The 22739-nt window shown below is 51.2% G+C and overlaps 1 protein-coding gene across 1 annotated transcript in view; it reads left to right on the top strand.

The window, feature by feature from the left end:
• The window catches only part of FRK (fyn related Src family tyrosine kinase), a 96310-nt gene that overhangs the window by 36836 nt on the left and 36735 nt on the right, over positions 1–22739 (top strand). The window contains exon 2 of the mRNA XM_038555010.1: positions 13276–13397. Coding sequence (XP_038410938.1) covers positions 13276–13397 — 122 coding nt within the window. The remainder of the gene's footprint in view (positions 1–13275; positions 13398–22739) is intronic.

The following is a 22739-nucleotide window of genomic DNA, read 5'->3' as shown; positions in this document are numbered from 1 at the left end:
GACTCGATCCCGGGACCCCGAGGTCATGCCCTGAGTGGAAGATGGACACTCAACCCCTGAGCCACCCGGGAGTCCCTGGGAACATTTTTAGAAGCAAATTTGGCTCTTACCACGTATTGAAAGTGATCCATCCTCTGTATTGTACGTAATTTTTTTTCAGGCAAAATGTTAAGGAGGATAAAGGGTAAATCTTCTCATGATTATCCTTTTTTTTCTGGAAAATCAGTGAAGTTGAAGAAAGATTTAAAAATGAGAAATGAGGGGGAAAAATAAAAATGAGAAATGAGGGGGAAAAAATAAAAATGAGAAATGAGGGATGCCTGGGTGGCTCAGTCAGTTAAGCGTCTGCCTTCAGCGCAGGTCATGACCCCAGGTCCTGGGATCAAGCCCCGCATCAGGCTCCCTGCTCAGTGGGGAGTCTGCTTCTCCCTCTCCCTCTGCTGCTACCCCTGCTTGTTCTCTCTCTGTGTGTCAAATAAATAAATAAAATATTGAAAAAATAAAAATGTGAAATGAAAATGTAGGCCTTGTCACACTAGTGCAAACCCGTGGTTGACTCTGTTCAATCTTCCATCTGGGAGATACCGTAAGAGGCAGCTTATCCACTCACAGTGAATGGGGTGTCCCCCCCCCAATCCTATTTTTTTTTTTTATTACAGTCACATCGTAGGGTCGTTTTCTATGAATTTGGGTGAAACTATTTTGATGCCTACTTATCCTGTTTGCAGCCTGGAGCTCCTCTTTCTGCCCCGGGTCCTTTATACTTCTGCCCCACTGTGTGAGGGGGACGATGACGAGAGGACGCGGCCGCACGTCCCCTGCACGTCGGGCACGAGTGTTGAGAGGTCCCGTGGACGGCCTGGCACATCCGCCCGCACACGGGCACCCCTTACTCTCTTCCCTCAGCTCGCTTTCTAACCCCACAAAGAGGGGCCCTTGGGGCACCTGCTCTGGGGGCCCCGCGATCTCCCACGAATTGCAGTAATGAGCAGAAAGCATTGGGGCTTAGGAGCGTCGAGGGGAGGCGGGAGGGGGTCGGATAATACCAAAAGGAGAAACCCAAGGCCAGGGGCGTGAAGGAGGGGGACCGGGGCTTCGTCTTACCCGCTCTGCTGATGACCCGAAGTTTGAGGAGCGAAGGGCAGGGAAGCTCCGGCGTGTGAGGCCTCGTCCTCCCTCCCTCAGTCTTAGGAAACCTGCTTCTCAGTCTTACTTGGGGTCCCCATTCCGAGGCTGTAGGGCGTGCTCCCCTTTCAGATCGAGGGTCTCCTGAGCGTCTGCTCTGGGCCGCAGCTTGACAAGTCAGGGCTGACCCCACTCTCTGTGCTTCACCCAGTTCTTTCTTCCCTTCATCCAGGACGAAGAGGGCAGCGGGCGAGTTCGCGCCTGCATGATCCTTTGTATCCCTGAAGTCGTGGACGAGACCTTATTAACCGGCAGGTTGCTAAGAGGAGGCGGCCCCGGGGGCGGGCGGGCTTCAGGGTTTCTGAACACAAACTTGCACACTAAAGACTTCACGTGTTGTTTACAAATGATTATTTACTCTGTGTGTCATTAGGGCTTATCCTCCTCGGGAGACACTGAGAGAGCAGATACCCTAACCTAGGTCAAGAAATTCATGATTTTAATATAACCGCGTTCCTGAAAACATCAGTGTAACTGGGAAAGAGACCCAACAAACCGCACCTTCTCCTTTATCCTCAGTCGTGGACTTGCTTTTGACAAGAGCACGCGTGAGCCTCTCGCCACCCCCTGCTGCGGAGACTGGTGGGGGCGGTGCTCTGCCTAAGGGCTTAACATGCTAAGAAAAGTCTGTTGTCTCTTCTTTTTTTTTTTTTTTTTTAAAAAAAGCTTTTTAGTATTTATTCCTGAGACACACAGAGGCAGAGACCCAGGCAGAGGGAGAAGCAGGCTCCATGCAGGGAGCCCGACGCGGGACTCGATCCCGGGACCCCGGGGTCCCGCCTTGGGCCAAAGGCAGATGCTCCACTGCTGAGCCATCCGGGGGCCCCTAAAAGTCTATTTTCCAAGCTCTGGTTCTTTGTGCTATTGAGAATCAAGACCTGGAGTGGACGGGCCTTGATGGAGCGAAGCAATTTGACGTGCGTTGGAGAAGGTGGAAGTAGGCCTGGAATGCTGTGGGGGGGGGGGCGGGGGGTAAAGAACTGCCTTGGTTTCCACGTGAAACCAGGTGGACGGAAAGCCTGAGCCGGAGGGAGGGAAGGGGGCAGGGGCCTGGGCCACCTGCAGGGAGCCCGCGCTGTGGACGGAGCCAGGGGGGTGGGAAAGCCCCTCTGGGCACCAGACACTGCATCTTTGAGCTTGTTTTCTACACTGGATGGTACTTTGCTCCCCACAAATTTTACGCAGAGTTTTGGCGGAATTTATCATGGTGAGGTTGGCGTGAAAATAAGGGGGGGGCTCCAGGTGGGGCAAGAGACCGGAGAGCGGGGGTTGGGTGGGGGTGGCCTTTGCCTTTGCCCGCAGGGAACAGCTGTGCTTCTCAGGGCTCAGCCCCGAGTCCCAGCCTCAGGTTCTCGGGGCCACTTGCGGGGAGCCTGTGGGACCTGGAGCCGCACCTCATGGCGGCCTGTGTGCCCCCCTCCTGGCCCCGTCCTCACTGCTGGAGGCCCGTGTGCCCCCCTCCTGGGCTCTGTCATCACTGCTGGCGGCCCATGTACCCCTTCCCGGGCTCCATCCTCTCTGCTGGCAGCCCACGTACTGCCTCCCAGCTCCGTCCTCACTGTTGGTGGCCCATGTACCACCTCCCGGGCTCCATCCTCACTGCTGGAGGTCCGTGTACCCCTCCTGACCCCGTCCTCACTGCTGGCGGCCTGTGTACCCCCCCCGGGCTCTGTCCTCACCGCTGGTGGCCTGTGTACCCCCTCCCGGGCCTCCGAGCACCCCCGGGCGTGTGTCCGAGGCCCGGAGCAGCGGGTGGAGGGTGTCACTGTGTGCCAGCAGGTGCCCGGCCTCCCCCGGTGACACTGCAGTCCCCGTGCAGCCCTCCCCTCCGACGATGGGCAGAAGCAAGCGGGGGGCTGGTGTCAGGGTGTTGGCCCTGAAGCACCAGGGGTCCCCGCGGCCCTGGCCTCCTCACCACCGGAGCCTGCTCTCCCCACCCCGCTCAGCCCCTGCCCTGCAGAGTCGGTGGCGCCACTGCCATGGCTTAGAGGCACTTGGTCATTAATACCGGCGCTATTGATGATTGATTAGTGGTGGTAGCTGGGTGCCAGGATCAGATTATTATTTTTTAAATATTTTATTTATTCATGAGACATACACGAGACAGAGACCCAGGCAGAGGGAGAAGCAGGCTCCCTGCAGCGAGCCCGATGCCGGACTCGATCCCAGGACCCCGGGGTCACGCCCTGGGCCCCACAGGTGCCCCAGGGTCAAATTATGAAAAAGAAAAGAAAAAGAATGTACGGGCCCATCTGACCTTTGTGGCCTTTGTCGCCCTCCTGTCTGCCTCGGGACACCTGCTTCACGTAAACCCCTGAAGAGTCGGCGACACTAGTGCCTGCGTGTGATGGTAACGTGGGCACCCACGGGCACGCGCGCACGCCGCCCCCCAGCACGGCCACAGCCACGTCCGCAGGTACGCGTGGCTCTCTGTGCCGCGCGTGGGTCAAGACAACGGAGATTTTGTTTTTTCTTATATGTTTGCCAAACGTGAATGACAATTTCATTCAAACATTTTGAGGTTTATGTGGATTTTAAAGAAATCCTACCTCAACTACTCCTTTATAATCAGAACTATTATTTCTTTTTTTAAAAAAATAAATTTTTTATTGGTGTTCAATTTGCCAACATACAGAATAACACCCCGTGCTCATCCCTTCGAGTGCCCCCCTCAGTGCCCGTCACCCAGTCACCCCCACCCCCACCCTCCTCCACTTCCACCCCCGCTACTCTCTCTCCTTCTTCCTTGGCTTCATTTTTTTTTTTTTTCTCCTTGGCACTTACCACCTTTGCACAGTCTGTGTAATTATTCAATTATTTTATTTGTCGCCTGTCTTTCCCATTAGCGTGGGAGCTTGGGAGCCCCGTACAGCCAGGGCTCTTTGTATGGTCCCCCCGCTGCTGCACTGCTACCCCCGGAACCGTGCCTGACGCGCAGCACGCGCTCAGCGAATACCTGCTGAACGACGAATGAACGAGTGAAGGGATCTTACGGCCGCAGCCTGTGCTTACAGCTTCCTCAGCTCTTGCGCCAACGTGGAGATGGGTGGTTCTGTCCCGGGCGTCGGCGAGAGTTTAATGAAACGCTGGACTCTCTTCCCGGAGGATGTGTACTCATTAAAACACATTTACAATAAGCTTAAAAGGTTCACCCATGAACCCCCATAAACATTTCTTTCTAGTTCTAAAATTCTGATCACCCCCGCTGTGCTCCTCCCACAGAGTAACTCTTCATCGCTCTTGCCTTCCACGCGTCCGCCTCTTAAGTTTGTTCACTAAATGAGTTTTAAAAGACAAGTCAAATTGCCCTGTCATTTTTGCAGGTGTGCCCAGACCTCAAAAGTCTTTACTGTGTTAAATCTTACACGGGACATCTCATCATGGTCCTAATGTAGTCTTTGAATATTTGCCAATGATCTACTTGTGCCGTGGAGCTCGTGGCTCCCACATGGGGTTCTGTGAGCATCAAAGAGCTGGTTTTGTTTCTTCTTCCTTTCATCGACGCTCTTCCCCCGCCACTGCCCCCCAAACCAGCCCGCTCACAGGCGGGCCGCTGATTCTTCACCTGTCCTGCATTTCTTTGGATTTCTCATCTCTTCCAAATCCTTACTCCAAGTGTCTGGTCTTTAAGATCCCTCCCGTTGTTGACGCACTGTTGGGTGTTTATTTCCCGGATTGCAGTTCCCTTGGCAATTAGATACTTATTTTGTTTTTGTCACTTCTTTTTTTTTTTTAACTTATTATTCAGTTAAAATGATCTCTTATTCCTCCCTTGATACTCTAAAATTCTCCAAGGGAAAGAAATATGCCCTTCTTCTGCTCTTAGGTCTCTTCATCGTGTTCCATATAGTTAGTAGGAAATGAATGCTACTGATACATTTTAGCTAATGAAGCCAGTCGAAAACTACATCGATGTGACCTTGTAAGGTAATAGGAAGGTTAAGGTACCTTCAAGGTGTGTCCTGTCTTATTTGGGATAAAGGATTTAATGAAAGTCAATGATGACTTACAGTATCACATTGTTAGCCCACCTTGAAGAGGGTATACACACGGACTACTCCTGCTAGACTCAACACTTGGTCTTGTTTATTCTGTGAACATTCCCAAAGAACAAGTTGATTTGTAGATCTTTATTTTTAAAAATTTTCAAAGTAAACTCTATGCCCAGCCTGGGGCTTGAACTCACTGCCCGGTGATCAAGAGTCACATGCTCTACCAACTGAGCCGGCCACGTGCCCCGTATTTTGTAGATCTTTCAAGAATACTCAATGCTTTAAATAAAGTGGGATGAGATGATATCACTCATGACACCAGGAATTAAAATTCTTTAAAACTAAGTGAATTAAAAAGTTTCTCTCATTTTCCTTTTTTGGAAGTGAGAAAGGAAATGATTCATAAGAGGAGATAACTATTGTGGGGTTTTTTTTTTTTTTTTGTTTGTTTGTTTGTTTGGTAGGAACTTAGTGGGGCTGTCACCTCTGAAATCAGTCCTCCCTATAACTATTAAAAAGTCATAATAGTACCCAAAGGCGTATTCAGATAAAGAACTGGAGTGAACACGTGTAGTGTTTTGTGAAGTAAGGCATATTCCCAAACGTTATGGAATTAATTGCATTTACTTTCTTTGGAAGTGACAAAGATGGAAACTCCTCAATGACTAATGTTTCCAACTCTGATCTGTATTTCTCTCGTTTCTAGGACAAACATTTTCACAAATGTACAAAAACAAAGCAGACAGATTAAAATCTACGCTAGTATCTCTGGCTTGATGACTGGAAATGCCATCATATATGCTCACACTTTGGGTTCTATTTTCATTTATTTATGTATTTTAAGTAGGGTCCAGGCCCACTCTGGGGCTTGAACTCACAGCCCTGAGATCAAGAGCCAGGTGCCCCCGTTTTTGATTTTAGAAGAGAAATCAGTAGTAGCTTCCATTTCCTTTTCCACAAATACAAGGCAGGGTGAGCCCAGAGCAGCACCCTGAGGTCGATTCCCCGTCTGAGCTGTGCCGGGCTCTTCACCAAGCTTTTGTGAGGGATGGGAAGCTCTGCATTTCTAGACACTGGCCCTGGGGTCGGGGTTATAACCATGTTGCCAGCGGCACAGAGGCCACAGCTGCCCAGTGGCTGGGGACCCAGGAGGGTCATCTGATGTCCTCTCGAGAGAGGCTCCTTTGAAGTTCCCCTTTTATGATGACTCGACAGGTGACCGCCAATGCCAACCAAGCTTTACCAAGGAGCTCCCTGGTTTCTTTGTGACGGCAAGTCACACCTGAGATGCCGAGGCCACACTGTCGCTTTATCACACGGTCTTCATGCATGTGTGGCCCTGACGCGTGTGTTTGGGAGGACAGCGAAGCGAGCGTCCTTCCCGGTCTTCCTGGCCACAGGCAGCTGTGCTCTCCGGGAGAAGGCCGCGCTCACCTTGGTACCTGCTGTCGGGCCCACAACCTGCCAATCTGCGTCGCAGCTGGGTGGCCCGGCAGGTAAGGTGTCTCACCTGCACGCTGAGTCGCCAGAGCAGGCTGGCGGGTCCAGGCTTGCTCGGGGCACTGGCTTCATGCGGGGCGACAGTCGCCCTAGCCCAGTGCAGATGTGCCCATGGCCAGGTACTACATGTCCGGTCATCAACAGGTAGTGCTTTAGGTGCCCCGGACGGCGTGTGGAGGGTGTGTGCAGTGAGGCTTTGTGTAGCCGCAGGTGGATGCAGAATGATGATGATGATGATAATAAGGAGGAGGAGCAGAGGCAGGAGGTGAAGAAGGAAGAGGAGGAGGAGCAGGAGCAGGAGGAGGAGGGGGAGGAGGAGCAGGAGGAGGAGAAGCAGGGGGCGGGCGGTTAGAGATAGTCCGCGTGGGTCGGTGAGAGACCCAGAGGCAGGGGTGCGCAGGGGAGAGGCGGGCTCCGGGAGGCCGATGCGGGCTGGAGCCGGACCCGGGTCACGCCCGGAGCCCCCCGCCCCCCCATGGCAGGTGCCCTCGCCCTGCCCTCGCCCTGCGCCCCAGGCAGCCCCCACCCCCCCGCCCCGGCCCTCGCAGTGGGGGAGACGCGGGCATCCTCTGGGGGCGGCTTTACAACCCCCCACGTCTCTTTACACCGATTTCCCTGAGCTTTGGTCCCTGTATTACTGAGATGCTGATGTTGATGTTCAGCAACGATGCATACAGCCTGGTTCTTTTTAGGGACTGATGTGGTCCCTTTTGTCCCCCGAGGAAGCTCCAGTTACCACCTTACAGCCTTAGCCTTTACAATTAGTGAAAGCGCCTGCCGCCACCTGGTGGCAGCATGTCCCAGGCCGCACAGCGCGGGCAGAACCGAAAAGTCACTCGGGAGGAGGGAAGTTTCAATACAACCGCGTCCAGGGAAGGGGGGTCACATCCACGACGTGTGCGCATTTCCTATGGCCTCAAACCTTCCGTGTCTAACACCAAATATATGCCCTTTCCCTTAAGCGAGCTTTCTGAAAACAGGTGCCATTTACTGAGCACGAACGCAGCCGGCGTCAAGCACTTTATGTCCATCATTTTTCTTTCTTTCTTTCTTTTTTAAAAAAATTTATTCATGAGAGAGAGAGAGAGAGAGAGAGAGAGAGGCAGAGAGAGGCAGAGACACAGGAAGAGGGAGAAGCAGGCTCCATGCAGGGAGCCCAATGCAGGATTCGATCTCAGGACCCCGGGGTCACGCCCTGGGCCGAAGGCAGATGCTCCACGGCTGAGCCCCCGGGGGGCCCCTTTATGCCATATTTCTGATGAATTTCCTTAGATTTAAGTAAATTGCAAAGTAACATAAAACTGCATCTTCCTATAGATACCCCACCGTGGGGAGGAGCGCAGAGTGAAAAGTGTTTTGGCCGCTGCTTTTGTGTCTCTCACTCAGTCTCCAGAGAAGTAAGCAAATAGGCATTTTGGTTTGTTGGTTTTAAAAATGTAAATGGAACTAATGTTTTGACGACCCTGCAGTTGACTCTTTTTCACTCAGTTCTACGTCCTGCAGATCTTTCTGCGTCAGAGCTACAGAATTTACACACAGTAGACGCCGGATAAATGTTTGCAAAATAAACCTTAGACTTCAATCACATACTCCTTTTGTCCAAAACCAGACATTATGCTTTTTTTTTTTTGCTCCATTTTTATCTATTTGAAGCATTTCCTCCTCCTAGGTTATTATGGGTCTGCTCTCCTTTTTGATTATTCTTCATCAAGATCTCTTTCATGGCAAGTATCTCTTTCATAGCAATAAAGATTAGTTTCATCAAAGATCAGTTAAAATGGGGCACCCGGGGGCTCAGTGGTGGAGCACCTGCCTTCGGCCCAGGGCCTGACCCTGGGGTCCCAGGATCGAGTCCCACGTCGGGCTCCCTGCATGGAGCCTGCTTCTCCCTCTGCCCGTGTCTCTGCCTCTCTCATGAATAAATAAATAAAATCTTTTTCAAAAAAAGTTCAATTAAAATGTGTGTGTGTGAGTGTAGCGTCATTTTATTGGATAATTTTCACATGTAAGCACCAGACTCTAACTTATTATTCTCAGCTGTCTCATATAAATTTTTATTTATTTATCATGTTTTACTATTTTTATAACTCAGTAGTTCTCAAGTTTTACTGTGCGTCAGATGCACCTGGGGGCTCCTTGCGACCCAGGTTGTTGGGCACCGGCGCACAGTCTCGGGCTCGGTAGGTGTGGGGAGTGGCTGAAAACGTCCTTTTCCAACACGTCTGCACGTGGCGCCAGTGCTCCTGGTCCAGGGGCCGCACCCTCAGGGGCACCGGTCAGTAAGACTCTCCGTGGACCCGCCGCGGGCTCGCTTCCCGGCCCCCGCTGTTGGTGCCCACAAGGAGTAGAGCCCATGGAGAGCGTGGAGAGAGGCCTTGGCGGGCCGCGGGCCTGGAACCCTCTGGTGCGAGCAGAGGCTGGAAGGGACTGTCGCTCTCCGGGTGGCCTCTCCGGGGCTCATGCTCCCACCGTGCGGCACGTGCTCCGACCTCCAGCGGTTGCCTCATCCTGGAGTCTGAAAGGTGGCATGGAATGCCTCGACTTGCAGAAACCAAGATGCATTTATATTCACTTCCTGGTGCTAGCTCGGCCAGGTGACATTCCAGGTATTAAGTGAGCTGATGCATCCAGCCAGGTATCTATATCCATTTCATTGTTACGGCCGAGTCGGTACTGGTGCGATTCCCCTTGTAAAAGTGAGTGCAGGAAACTGTTGTCCAAGAATCTAAAATTGGTGAGACAAATAAGGACTTAAAAACAGATTGCCATAGAGTTCCTGTCTACAAATGTAGTAGAATCACCGCATCTTTGATTTACAAAAACTGCCTGCTTTTACGTATATTGGGCAGAGAAAATAGTTATTTACGGCCTGGATTATACAAAATACAAATGTATGTATATGAAACACAGAATGGAGTTTATTGTTGAGAATGATGAGGTGTATGAGGTATATTCATACTTCTAAGAGTTTGATCTGCTAGATGAATTGTAATTCTTGTAAAGGCTTAAATATTCACATTTTGAGCACTTTTTAATGTTGATGCACAATCAATACCCTCGGAATCAAGAAAACGCATGGGCCCGATCAGTATATTTGATCCAGATTGCTAACGCGCTTGAAATATTTGTGCAAAGAAATTTTGCCACTTCTGGAAATGGAGCAAAAGAATGTCATTAGCTGTTATCTATAGGCTTTCAGTAAGCGTGCGACTACCCGTAAAAATATATAGTATTTTTTATGTGTTCACTTGAACTTCACGTCAATGGCTTTATAATCGTGCGCATCGTTGTTCAGCTCCCTTCTGTCCCTCAATTTATCCGTCTTAACTGCTGTGTAGTATTCGATCTACATCTATCACGAAGTTTATCTCTTCCCTTACATTTAGTTGGCATTTAGATAGTTTCCAGTTTTCCGTTGCTAGAGTTCTTCAGTGAACTCTCTTGAACACATATGGTCTATAATCTAGAAGTGAAATTGAATGGCAGACACATATGCAGCCTTATTAGATGTTGCCAAATCGCTCTCTGAAATAGCTGTGCCATGTGAGGCTGCCTCTACTTTTGTACAAAGGCTCTTGTTTCACATTTTCCCTAATATTTGAATGTGAACGTCTTAAAATTTGTCTAGCCTGAAGTGTGAAATTTCATGGTTTTAATATTTACTGGTATAGACAATAATGCTGGTGCAGATACTGTGCTTCTTATTTCATTAGTTATTCGTCTTTCATTTTACACTTACATGCTAGGCCAATTTTTCGGCCGTGTTGTTTCTTTAAAAAAAAAAATTCTATCTTTTCTTTTTAAAGATTTGTTTATTTTTAGAGAGCAAGAGAGAGCGTGAGCTCCAGGGTGGAGGAGGAGTAAAGAGAGAGAGAGGGATAGGGTCCCAAGCACAGCCTTGCCCCTGAGCGCAGAGCCCAAGACCCTAGACCGTGACCCGAGTCGAAATCACAAGTCGGGCGCCTAACCGAGCCACCCAGGTGCCCCGTTTCTCTTTTTTATTTATTTTTAATTAATTAATTAATTAATTAATTAATTATAAAAATATTTTTGAGAGAGGGTAGTTTTCTTTTAAGATTTATTTATTTATTTATGATAGACAGAGAGAGGCAGAGGCACAGGCAGAGGGAGAAGCAGGCTCCATGCAGGGAGCCCGACGTGGGACTCGATCCCGGGGCCCCAGGATCACACCCTGGGCCGAAGGTGGTGCTAAACCACTGAGCCACCCAGGGATCCCCCGTCTCTCTTTTTTAAATAGATTAAAGGTCTCCGAGTAATCTGAACACTATGCCTATTCTTGGCCACCTACTTTGCAAATATTTTCTCCAGGTCGGTGGCTTGTATTTTAATTTTATTTCACAGTAATCTTGCTGTTGCAGAGATTTGAAATTATGGTGTAAGAAATATTTTTGGTCTTTTTCTCTCAGGTTTTTATGTCCCCCCCCCCTTCCCTTTTATCTCAGAAACCCTCTCTAGTTTGGCACCTCAGCAAGTCTGAAAGTTTGCCTTTTACATCAGGCCTTTCATCCACGTAGAACTGTGCCGCGTGTTGTAAGTAGCATCCACTGCCTTTTCCATGTGGATCCTTCGCGGTGGTAGCTTTGGTCGTTGAATAGTCTGTACCTTCATCTCTAACGTGTGTGTGTGTGTGTGTGGGGGGGGGGGGGGTCCGTTTGAGGGTTTTCTTAATTCTTGTTCCATTACTGTATTGACTTATTCCTGTCGTTGTGGCAAACACGCATTTCCCTTTTCCCGTGAGTCCACTTCACAGCCCCTGGAACGCTTCCGGGCCTGCCGTGACTTCAGCGAGATAAGCAGGAGTCTGCGGACGTGCGTGTCCCTGGTGTGGAGTCCGTGGGTGGTCGCTGGCGCGTTCCAGGCCTCTGCCTCCTGGGGACAGGCGGGATGGCGCTTCCTGCTCCCTTTGCATTCGGGCTCGAGCCAGCGAGCGACTCGTTTGCGGTGGTCGGGGAGCGGCCTGTGCCGTGCCCCGTTGCACTCCTGCCCCAGCGGTCGCGGCAGCATGGGGCGGCCAAGCCCCGCTAGACTCAGGGGCAGACGCGGACCAAGCCCCGCGTGAGCTTTGGTGGACACGCGGTCGAGTGAAAAACGAATCCTTGTTGTCTTAAACCTCGGGGCCTTCAGCATCGTGCATCACGCGGATGCCCCTTGGCGCGTCCCAAGTGCTCGAGTTGCCGTGAAGTTGGCAGCCTGAGGGTGGGCACGATGGCGCACGAACGCCTTGCTCTTGTTAGAAGGTGATGATTATATTTTAATGTCTCTCTTTTCGCTTCCTTTCCCCGCTTCCTTCCAGTTGTCTCGCCAGCGGGAGCCAGTTTTGATGGCCCGTAAGTCCTCCCCCAGCCCTCCGCTCCTCACACGGCCTGTCTTCCCTCCAGCCTACGCGTCCTCTCTTTGTCTACACTTTTAACGATGATGCCTGCAAAGATAAATGTTTTTACCCAAAATCTGAAATGATGAGGATCAACCGCGTGACTCTAGAGAGGGGGGTCATCAGTGCAAAGCAGGTTGTCGCAGCCTCCTCTTATTATCGCATTAATGTCCGTTGACCTGATACACGTCTTAGACTGGCTCTCACGGCAAAAGCCATAATTCTCTGTTGGGGTTGATCACATTCACAAGCTTGTGTGTTCGGTGTCTGACTTTTATATTTCTGGAATGTTCAGGGTAGGAGGGTCAAGATAAGTCCTTTTTTTTTTCTTATTTTATTATTTTTTTAATAATAAATTTATTTTTTATTGGTGTTCAATTTGCCAACATACAGAATAACACCCAGTGCTCATCCCGTCAAGTGCCCCCCTCAGTGCCCGTCACCCAGTCACCCCCACCCCCGCCCTCCTCCCCTTCCATCCCCCCCTAGTTCGTTTCCCAGAGTTAGGAGTCTTCATGTTCTCAAGATAAGTCCCGATGCAGGAGTCGAGCCCAGGAACCCGGGATCATGCCCTGAAGGCAGGCGGACACCCCACCGCTGGGCCACCCGGGCGTCCCAAGAAAAATTTCCCTTCTGTTTGATAAGTTCCTCTAAACGACGCAAAGTCATCTCATGTTATGGCGGCATTGGGCAGTATTGGATGGGGGGGGGGAGTGAATTCATGCCCAGAGCACGACAGTTTTAATCGTTGACACTTTAATGGGAAGCGTATGAATCCTTGGATTGGAATGTTGGCCTCCTAACACCTAGAAGGCGTCAGTGGGGCAGCGGACAGTGTGGGGCTGATGATGCGCAATCATGGAGCAAGGAGCCCAGCAGCCTAACACGGCGGGCCCACCCCGGGGGCTTGGAGTCTGCCCGGAGGAGGACGCGTCACCTCCAGACAGAACAGGACGCAGGTGTGAGAAGGGACGTGCTAGCGGCATCAGCCAAATTCCTGTTGTCTGGTCCTTAAAGACTCCTGGGGAGGGTCACAGACGTCCCCAGAAATCGCCGCAACTGTCGAGAGCTGCCGTTTCTCCCTGTAATAGTTTCACTCAAGAAGAGCCAACATTTCCGATGTTAGAAAACCTTCTCACAGACCTCCTGCTCCTTAAAGAGTGACTGTTGTCTGGTTAATGAGAGTTTACATCTGATTCTTTTTAGGTGGTTCTTTGGCGCGATCAAGAGAACAGAAGCGGAAAAACAGCTGTTATATTCAGGAAATCAGACCGGTGCCTTTCTAATCAGAGAGAGTGAAAGCCAGAAAGGAGATTTCGCCCTTTCAGGTACGGGCATGGTTTTACGTGATGTGAGCATGGGTTTGAGAGTCTGTAGTAATGAGCCCGTGTGTGAGTGAGCACGGAGGGTTATTTGAAGTTGGCCGTGTTTCTTTTTTTTTTTTTTTTTAAATTATTTATTTATTTATGATAGTCACAGAGAGAGAGAGAGAGAGAGAGAGAGAGAGAGAGAGAGAGAGAGAGAGAGGCAGAGGCAGCGACACAGGCAGAGGGAGAAGCAGGCTCCATGCACCGGGAGCCCGACGTGGGATTCGATCCCGGGTCTCCAGGATCGTGCCCTGGGCCAAAGGCAGGCGCCAAACCGCTGCGCCACCCAGGGATCCCGGCCGTGTTTCTTACTTCCATAATAAGCACCAGGTTGAAGCTGAACTTCCCAAGAGCAACACAGAAATTAGCAGACGGTTTCTGTCCATGAGCAGGCGTCTCTGCAAGTAAGCGCGCGCACTCTGGCTATGACATGGCAGTCGTGGGTCTGGCTGCGTTTTCTCGCGTTTGCATCGTGGAGGGGTCTATCCTTCCAGGGAACTGAGAAGCCGAAAGCACAAGCTACACATGTTGTCAGAATGGATCTTTCCACCGTACACTTTCAGTTGCTGCGTTTCATTCGTCTTTGCCGGGCTACTAGGAAGTCAGTTGAAGGGGCAGCTGGGTGGCTCAGGGCTTGGGCGTCTGCCTTTGGCTCAGGACATGACCCTGGGATGGAGCCCCACATCGGGGGGAGCCCCTCCTGCAGGGAGCCTGCTTCTCTCTCCCTCCCTGCCCACCTCCTCCCCTGCTTGCTTGCTCACTCTCTCTGTCAAATAAATAAATAAAACTTATTTAAAAAAAAGAAAGAAAATGAATTGAAATGCTTAGTGCAGTTGCATTTAGTTAACCCCATGACATGCAAAATTCAGCCAAATGTGGTTTTCCAACTAGGAGTCAACTACATGTTTACATTGTAGTAGGAAGGAAGACCTGAGAATGGCCTTAAATAGTTACAGGTGCTTCCATGCCTGCCCCTACCCTCGGGGCGCCTGCGTGGCCCAGTGGGTTAAGCGTCAGACTCTTGGTTTCGGCTCGGGTCACGACCTCGGGGTCATGAGATGGAGCCCCACCCCATCCTCCCCCGTCAGGCTCCACCCTCCGGGCCGCCTCTGCGTGAGATTCTCTTTCTCTCCCTCTGCTCCTCCCCCCACTCACATGAACTTTCTCTTTTTCTCTAAAATAAATAAATAAAATTTAAAAAATCTGTTTCTTGGTTTATGTTGCAAGGATACAGAATGTTCTTTTCTTTCTTTTCTTCTCTTCTTTCTTTTTTCTTTTCTTTTCTTTTCTTTTCTTTCTTTTCTTTTCTTTCTTTTCCTTTTCTTTCTTTTCTTTCTTTCTTTTGATTTTATTTACTTGCTCATGAGAGACACAGAGAGAGGCAGAGACCCAGGCAGAGGGAGAAGCAGGCTCCCTATGGGGAGCCCAATGTGGGACTCGATCCTGGGACCCCAGGGTCACAACCTGAGCCAAAGGGAGGGTCAACCGCAGAGCCCCCCAGAGGTCCCCAGACCATCTGTCACGAGAGACTTTCTGTCCTTGCTCTGCTCTGACCTCTGTATTGCCCAGGCCCGTCATGTGTTACGGCCCCCTTTAAAGCATGTTCTCTGTCTAGATGGCAACCTTTTGAGGGGAGGCATTTTGCCGTCCTTTATCCCTGCGGCCCTGCCCTAAGTGTTAACCGCGAGGCCCGAGGTCCCGGTGCCCGCCTGGGTCACTGCGCTGGAAGGCAGGACAGCTTTCATGGGGCACCAGTGAGGCAGCCCCGCAGCTCGCATGTCCTGGGAGCTCTGACTGGCCCCGACTCAGGCCAGGCTGTGTGTGTCCGGTGCCCACTTTCCTTACTCACACCAAGGCCGTCCCAACTATCAGGGCGGATGGACTGGAGCTGGAAGGGACTCAGGGCAGGGGTGCCGAGGCGGTTGTTTTCAGAGGCTCCATCCTTCGCCCCGGCCTCTGGGCACAAAGTTAGTATGGTGTTCTCCACTTGCTCGGCCTCGGCTCCGCCCCTGCCTAGTTAGAGGATGCTGTTCTGATTAGCATTTTTGAAATGTGCTCAAGTATGACGTGCCACCGACCTTTCTAATCTTGCTTATGCCCACGGTGATAATAAATAAAAAAAATACAACGACTGATACAGGATGAGCATTAGCCACTTAGAATTAATGCCCCGTCCGCCTGTGGCTTCATGCCAGTGCACACCTGTATACACCCAGGTGACATATGTATTTTATTAGATATAACGTTTTCCTTACTATGAAAGCAATATCAACATTTTTATATAAACAGAAAAGCTCAAAGAATAAAAAATATAAAAAAATCAATTAAAAATTTGATATTAAATATTTTGATTTAATATCAAAATACTTCTCCTGACAAGCTTTTTTTCTGTGCTAAACCCCTAAGTATGTATATTTATTTATTTATTTATTTTAATAAATTTTTTATTGGTGTTCAATTTCCTAAGTATATTTATTTAAATAAACACACTCATATTCAGAAAATAAATTGAGATTATCTTAAAAAGAAAAAAAATATAGATGTGTGGGTATATATGCATCTATATTTATATGTTTATAAATAAACACACTTGTGTGTGCACACGCGTAACAGGTCTGGGCTTCATCTTTCTTATTCCATCTCAATATTCCGTGAACAACTTTGAGTGTCCTTTCGTATTCTTCCCATTAACATTTTTAGAAATATTTTTAGAAATATCCATTGCGTGGGTATTTACTTTTAATAAATATTTTTAAGTTTTTTATTTTTATTTTTAAAAATTTGCGTGGGTATAATATTTTTAGAAATATCCATTGCGTGGGTATTTCATCATTCCACCCATTTCCTGTTTTGTGTGCTTTCATTATTTTTAGCTGTTTTGCTGCTCTAAAGTGTGATGCTGTGAGCATCCTTATAGATAAATGAAGATTTCCATGAGAATATTACGCTCAGAGGAAGAAAAACGAGTCTCTTGGAAATCTCTATGCTTAATGATAAGAGAAAGAAGAGAATTCCTTATTTAAATGCACCCATGTTTGTCTATTTGGCTTTCCCAGTATCTATATGTAAAATTAGGTAATCATTATTTAGCTAGAAGCTAGATTAAATGCTTTAGATCAGCATTAAACATATAGAAGAAGAATATCTCCATGAGGAAAACAAATGAAAAGAATTGCTTGAGTCATATCTTTGAATAACGCCCGGGCTGCAGCGACGATTCTGAACACTTTCTAAGTAGAATATTATGGAACAAAACAGCTTTGACAGGCTTAGAACAAAATTACAAGGATATTGGCTTTTATGTGCCGAGAATACCCTCGCGCTTGCTTATGGATTGAGGAAGCTTTGTAGGCCTTGCTTGGAAACCAGCACGTGATTATAGATTCTTTTTGAACGAAGTCAAACAATTTAGAGTCTTTCAAACAAATTATCTGATTGCCGTGTATTCACTGGGGGACAAAGTCAATGCAGACCATTCGATGCTACTGAAAGGAACATTTTCCTATTAGCCAGGAGGAGGGCTGCCCAAGAGACAAAGGGAAGGAAAAAGGTCTTCAGTATGTGCACATTAGAGCAAACAGCTAAACAAACACACACCCAAGTGCGGAGTGCTGGTTACCGCCCTGGATCCCCAGGCTCGCCCCACGGATGCGTTTCGGGGGCGGTGGTCCCCTTAATCGGTCGGAATTGATGGTCTCTGATTTCGCTGGCGGCTGTGCTGCCGGAGGAAGGCAAATAACCACTCCTTTTCTATCTCTGTCCGTCCCACGCGAGTTTTCCTTCGACATATGGTCTTTGTTCCTCGGGCGCGGCGGCCTGCAGGTGTCCCAGGGCGCGTCCCGAGTGTGTGATTTGCTGGTGCGGGCGGCAGGGCCTCGGCCTGGGTCGGGGAGGCTGCGGGGGGCTGGCCGTGGTCCCCGGTGGCCGTGGCTCCAGGGCTCCGCGGGGCCTGGACGGACACCCAGGGTGGTGGTGCTTCCCAGGACCGCAGGACCCATCCGCCGCGGCTTCAGGCAGCAGGTGGTTTGATGTGCGGGAGGTGGTCAGGTGAGGGCAGGTGGTTTGATGTGCAGGAGGTGGCGGGAGGTGGTCAGGTGCGCGGCAGGTGGTCAGGTGCAGGTGGTCTGATGCGTGGGGAGGTAGGTGCACGGGAGGTGGTCAGGTGCGCAGCAGGTGGTTTGATGTGCAGCAGGTGGTCAGGTGCGTGGCAGGTGGTCAGGTGCAGGTGGTCTGATGCAGGGGAGGTAGTCAGGTGCATGGGAGGGGGTCAGGTGCGAGGCAGGAGGCTTGAGGGCCCGCCCATGCTGGTCCTTGACAGCCAGTAGTTTTTCTGTTGAAAAATATAGAATTTCGATGGCACGTCGACTTGCTTGGCTACTTTTTGCCTTCGATCAAGGCCTTGGAGGCCTTCATGTCAGGTCGGTGTCGGGGGTTTAGGCGCTTCCGTCGGTGTTTACAGCCCGCTTGAGGGGGTCCAGGGAGGGGGCACTGGAAGTGGGCAGTGGGGGCTGCAGAGGAGGTTGTCCCGGGCTCCCCGGCGCGGGGGCAAGTCGTGTGGAGACCTCCAGAGCACTGGGGCCACTGCAGCCTGCCTCAGGGACGGCCACTGCAGAGGTGCCTGAGGCCCCCGCAGCCAGAAGGGCCCTGCAAGGCCCGGCGGACGAGCCCAGGGCCGCACCCGGGGAGCCCGCTTGGAGCTTCCTGTGCTGGCTCCCCTCCTCAGCCCACCTGCACCTGCACCCCGCACCCCACCCAGGGCCTTTGCTGCAGGATGGCAGTGGGGGCAGGTGCAGCCCCGGGAGGCCACCTTCCTTTGGGGAGCAGACAATACAGTGGGGGGACCTGGAGGGTTTCCTGGAGGAGGAAGCAGGTGTCCTGGGCCAGTTTATGTGGTGGGACGGCGGGAGGCAAGGGCACGGGTGTGCGTGCGTGTGTCCAGGGGGGACGGAGCACGGGTGGGCCTGGAAGGGAAGCTGCAGCCACGCTCTGTGGACCCCGGGGTGCCCGTGAGGAGCCGGGCCTGGGCCGGGGGCCGAGGGTTCAGCAACCGCGGGGTGGGCGGCTGCGAGAAGTCCCGGGCGCAGCAGCTCAGCATCCCCTCAGAGGCGGCAGCCCAAGGCAGGCTCTGCCCGGGACCGGCCCCCCAGGAGGCCCCTCTGGTGCTCCCCTTCCGCGGGGCCGCTGGGCTCGGCACCTGCGGGCTCCGGGCGCGGGAAGTGCGGCAACTCCGGCGCCCTAAGGCCGGGCCTGCGGGAGGCGGACGGCAGGTGCAGGACCAGCCCCCTGGAGCCCTGCCCGCTTCACCCATGCCAGCCTGAGGGGTCCCGGGATCCGGCAGGAGGGGAGGGGGTGAGGACCCGGGGGCGGGGGGACGACAGGTGGTGACGGCCGGTCGAGGTGGGTGACCTCAGACCCCTGGCTGGGCGACGGGGCCGCCGTGTGCGGTCGTCGAGCTGGGCCCCGAGGGCGGCTTGCAGGGAGAGGAGGACAAGCGCTGCTGGCCGTCGGGGCCCCGGGGCCGCCGTTGCCTCCTGTGGGGCCTGTTTGCGGCCTCGGAGCGGAGCACTTCCCATGGGAGACTCCGGCCGCCAAGGACCTGGGTCCCGGGGGCGAGCGCGACTTTCAGGGTGCTCTGGGCCCGCTGTGAACCCCGCCCTAAGGCGGTGGGACAGGCCTCTGTAGCCACAGACTTTAATTTATTTAAAAAGATTTTATTTACTTGGTATGGATGAGAGAGCACAGGGGCCGCGGGCAGGGTGCGGGCGAGGCGGGCCCCCCGCTGAGGAGGCCCCCCCAGGCTGACCCGGGCCCCGGGGTCGTGACCTGGCGGGACGCAGACTCGGGACCCACCGAGCCCCCAGCTTCGAAGTGACTACCCCGAGGTGCCTGGAGCCGGATCAAGCCTTCGCCCTTCAGATCGCGGAGAGCCTGGCGAGGCTGTGCTCACGGGCCCCAGCGTCTCCAGTGGGGCCGTCGGCCAGGCGGGGAGGCCCGGGGCTGGGTGCCTTGCATCTGTCCTTCCTCCTGAACCCTCTGTTCCGGGGTTCCTTGGTGAGCCCCTATTTCACTGTAGGTAAAGTGCCCTGTAGGGGCGCCTGGGTCACGCACTGGTGTCTTGAGCGGGAGACCGCGGTGCTCTTTGCTTCTGGGCCGTTGCCCTGCAGCCGCGGCCGCCGGAGCACTCGGGGCGGCAGGTGCTCGACCCCTGCTCTCCCCGCCGCCCCCGGAGCAGAGGGCCGCGAGGCCGGCCCCCCGTTCTTACCCCCAGCCCGGACCTGGCAACCTGGCAGCGACCCCGCCTGCTGCGCTGCTGGCTTATTCGACCCAGCGATTCCGCCGTGGCCGCCGGTTGTCTCCAGGGACTGAGCCTTTTGTAGACGGGACAGGATGGGCGAAGGATGTCGCCTGGGCTGCGGCTGCCGCCCCGCTGGCTGGCACAGGTGCAGCACCGCCCCCCCCCCGGCCCTGACCCTCCCCGGCCCAGGCCGTGCTTGCGGGACCCCCGAGCCGTCCATTCGCTCTTTGTTTAAGATGCACGTGGACATGGGGCCCCCAGGGCGCACCCACGGTTCTGTTACTGTGAACCACGGACGGAAACAGCTGTAGGTCCCATGTAGGAGCCAGTGGAAAGGGTCGGGAAAAATTGCTTCCTGAATTTATTATGCCAGGACACTTCCACGGATTCTGGGAGCGTTTTTTTTTTTTTTTTTTTTTTAAAGATTTTACTTATTTATTCATGAGAGACACAGAGAGGGAGAGGCAGAGACCCAGGCAGAGGGAGAAGCAGGCTCCATGCCGGGAGCCTGACGTGGGACTCGATCCCGGGACCCCAGGATCGCGCCTTGGGCCAAAGGCAGGCGCCAAACCGCTGCGCCACCCGGGGATCCCCCCTCTGGGAGCTTTTTGATATTGGTTAAAGATGTTTTGCTCTTCAAAAAGTGCACATGCTGCAGAAAGAAATTTTTATGTTAATAACTCCAGTATCGTGTATAAAATGTATTAAATTTTAAACATGTTGGTGCCATCTTAGGAAATGCCTTTTAATTAAAGTCGTAATTTAGTTGTATTCAGCTTAATTGCAAATATCATTGCCCGTAATAGCAAGTGGCTTTTCTGTGAGTTATGGCATTTCTTAACATTTCCTTTTCTTACCATTACTGCTGATAAATTATATTTCAAATGTTTTTAAATACTCTATAAAGTTAAATTAACATTTTATTATGTAGTGCGAATATCTATGTTTATGTCCGTACATACACATGCACACAGAGATGCACGGCAGTGAACCTTTTCTCTAGGGCTCTGGCTCATGGAAAACTCTTCTGTCTTCCTGAAAATGTACAACTAGCATTTCTAGAAGCCACAGGATTCTTTAGGGGGCTTGCATTCTATTTTTCTCCTTCTTCGTTCACTTGTCTCTGAGCACCGCATACCAAATCACCTCAATTTTCGTTTCTGGTTTTGTTTACCTTGTTTTATTTATTAAAAAAAAATCTTTCTGTATGAAGATTTTGAGCTATTTGGAGGAAAACATAAAAAAAATGATGCATGTTATTATTGTTCATTTTTGAATAGGACATTTCAATAATAAGTTCCAGATGTTAAATAAATAAGTGGGAAGTTGAAAAGTCATGTGGAGGTCGGTGAACTTGCTAACTCGTTTGTAATTCATGATGCAGCCCATTCTGTTATTTTTTTCATTCTGTTAGTTGCCAAATTAATCTGATTCTTTTTTTTTTTTTTTTTTAAGATTTTGTCTATCCATTCATGAGAGATGCAGAGAGAGAGAGAGAGGCAGAGACACAGGCAGAGGGAGGAGCAGGCTCCATGCAGGGACCCCGACGCGGGACTTGATCCCAGGACCCCAGGGTCATGCCCTGGGCCGAAGGCAGACCCTCAACCGCTGAGCCCCCCAGGCTGCCCTAAGCGGATTCTTTATATTTTGTCCCGTTTGGTACTTCTACATGGAGACGGTGGCCAGCTAGGAATTATTTGAGTTAGCATCCCCCTGTTCTCTACTTGAGAACATACATAAAAGGGGCGCGTGGGGGGCTCAGTCAGTGAGGCAGCCGACTTTGGCTCAGGTCGTGATCTCAGGGTCCCGGGATCCAGCCCCGCATGTGAGCCCTGCTCTCTTCCTCTGCTTATGGGGCCCTTTCCTTCCTGCAGATTCCACCTTCATGGCCTCATCTGTACCTACGCACCTCCCAGAGGCCCACTTCCTAATACCGTCACCCCGGGGATTAGGGCTTCAGCATATGAATTTGAGGGGCAGACCAGCATCAGCCCAGAGCAAGGGCTGAGTTCCGTGCCTCGTGGCCCGCAGGCATGCCGGGGGAGGAGGGGGCGATCCACTCTCCTTGCAGCGAAGGGGTGAGGGCTGAACAGTCACTAGACGTTGGTCACAGGTCCAGAGCCTTGGAGCATTAGCGGCCCTGCTACGTGTGCACTCATTCAACCGGATGGAGAGGAGGACTGGTGCAGGGTTTGCTTTGTTTCCCCCAAACGCCAAGTTTCTTTTCATTGAGTATAATGGGAAAAAAAAATAGAAGTGATGAGATTCTGTATACGTATTAACTTTCCCAACATAATGTTCCAGAACATGAAGTCTTTGATGAGCCGAAAGTGGCCCATAGAACAGGTTAGGGGGTTTAAATGCATTTGAAGAAGACCTCGTGTTAGTTACATTCCCTCTGCCCTGACTCAGCAAACTAAAAAGTCTTAGAAGTCCTACAGCAAAGAAACTTAACTTTTCTTTTTTTTTAATTAAATTTTTAAATTTATGATAGAGAGAGAGAGAGAGGCAGAGACATAGGCAGAGGGAGAAGCAGGCTCCATGCACCGGGAGCCCGACGTGGGATTCGATCCCGGGTCTCCAGGATCGCGCCCTGGGCCAAAGGCAGGCGCCAAACCACTGTGCCACCCAGGGATCCCAAAACTTAACTTTTCAACCCAGTTTCCCAAACCGCTTGATTAGAGAACCATTTATTTTTCTATAAAATGTGGTCTGGGAAAAAAAATTATAGTATAAGAGATGAAAAATCATCATCTGAAGGTGTAGAGAAAACTCTCCTTTGGAGGCATATTCCCTAAAAGGAACAGAAGAAAATTTTTGAAAGCATTTGATTTGCAATTATAAAATTTGAGAAAATACAAATCCTAAGAAATTAAGCGTAAAAAGCAGCACAAGAAAGGCAAAGATGGGAGATATTAAACAGCAAAACTGTCACTTGAGGGCTGAAAAGAGAGAGACTTGAGATGCTCTTGGAGAGAGAAGAAAAACGTGAAAGTTTGTGAGGGCAG

The sequence above is a fragment of the Canis lupus genome, chromosome 12 (assembly GCF_011100685.1).
Source record: "Canis lupus familiaris isolate Mischka breed German Shepherd chromosome 12, alternate assembly UU_Cfam_GSD_1.0, whole genome shotgun sequence".
In the NCBI taxonomy this organism is placed as follows: domain Eukaryota; kingdom Metazoa; phylum Chordata; class Mammalia; order Carnivora; family Canidae; genus Canis; species Canis lupus.
The sequence above is the reverse complement of the archived record's forward strand: the minus strand, read 5'-3'. Positions and strand labels throughout refer to the sequence as shown.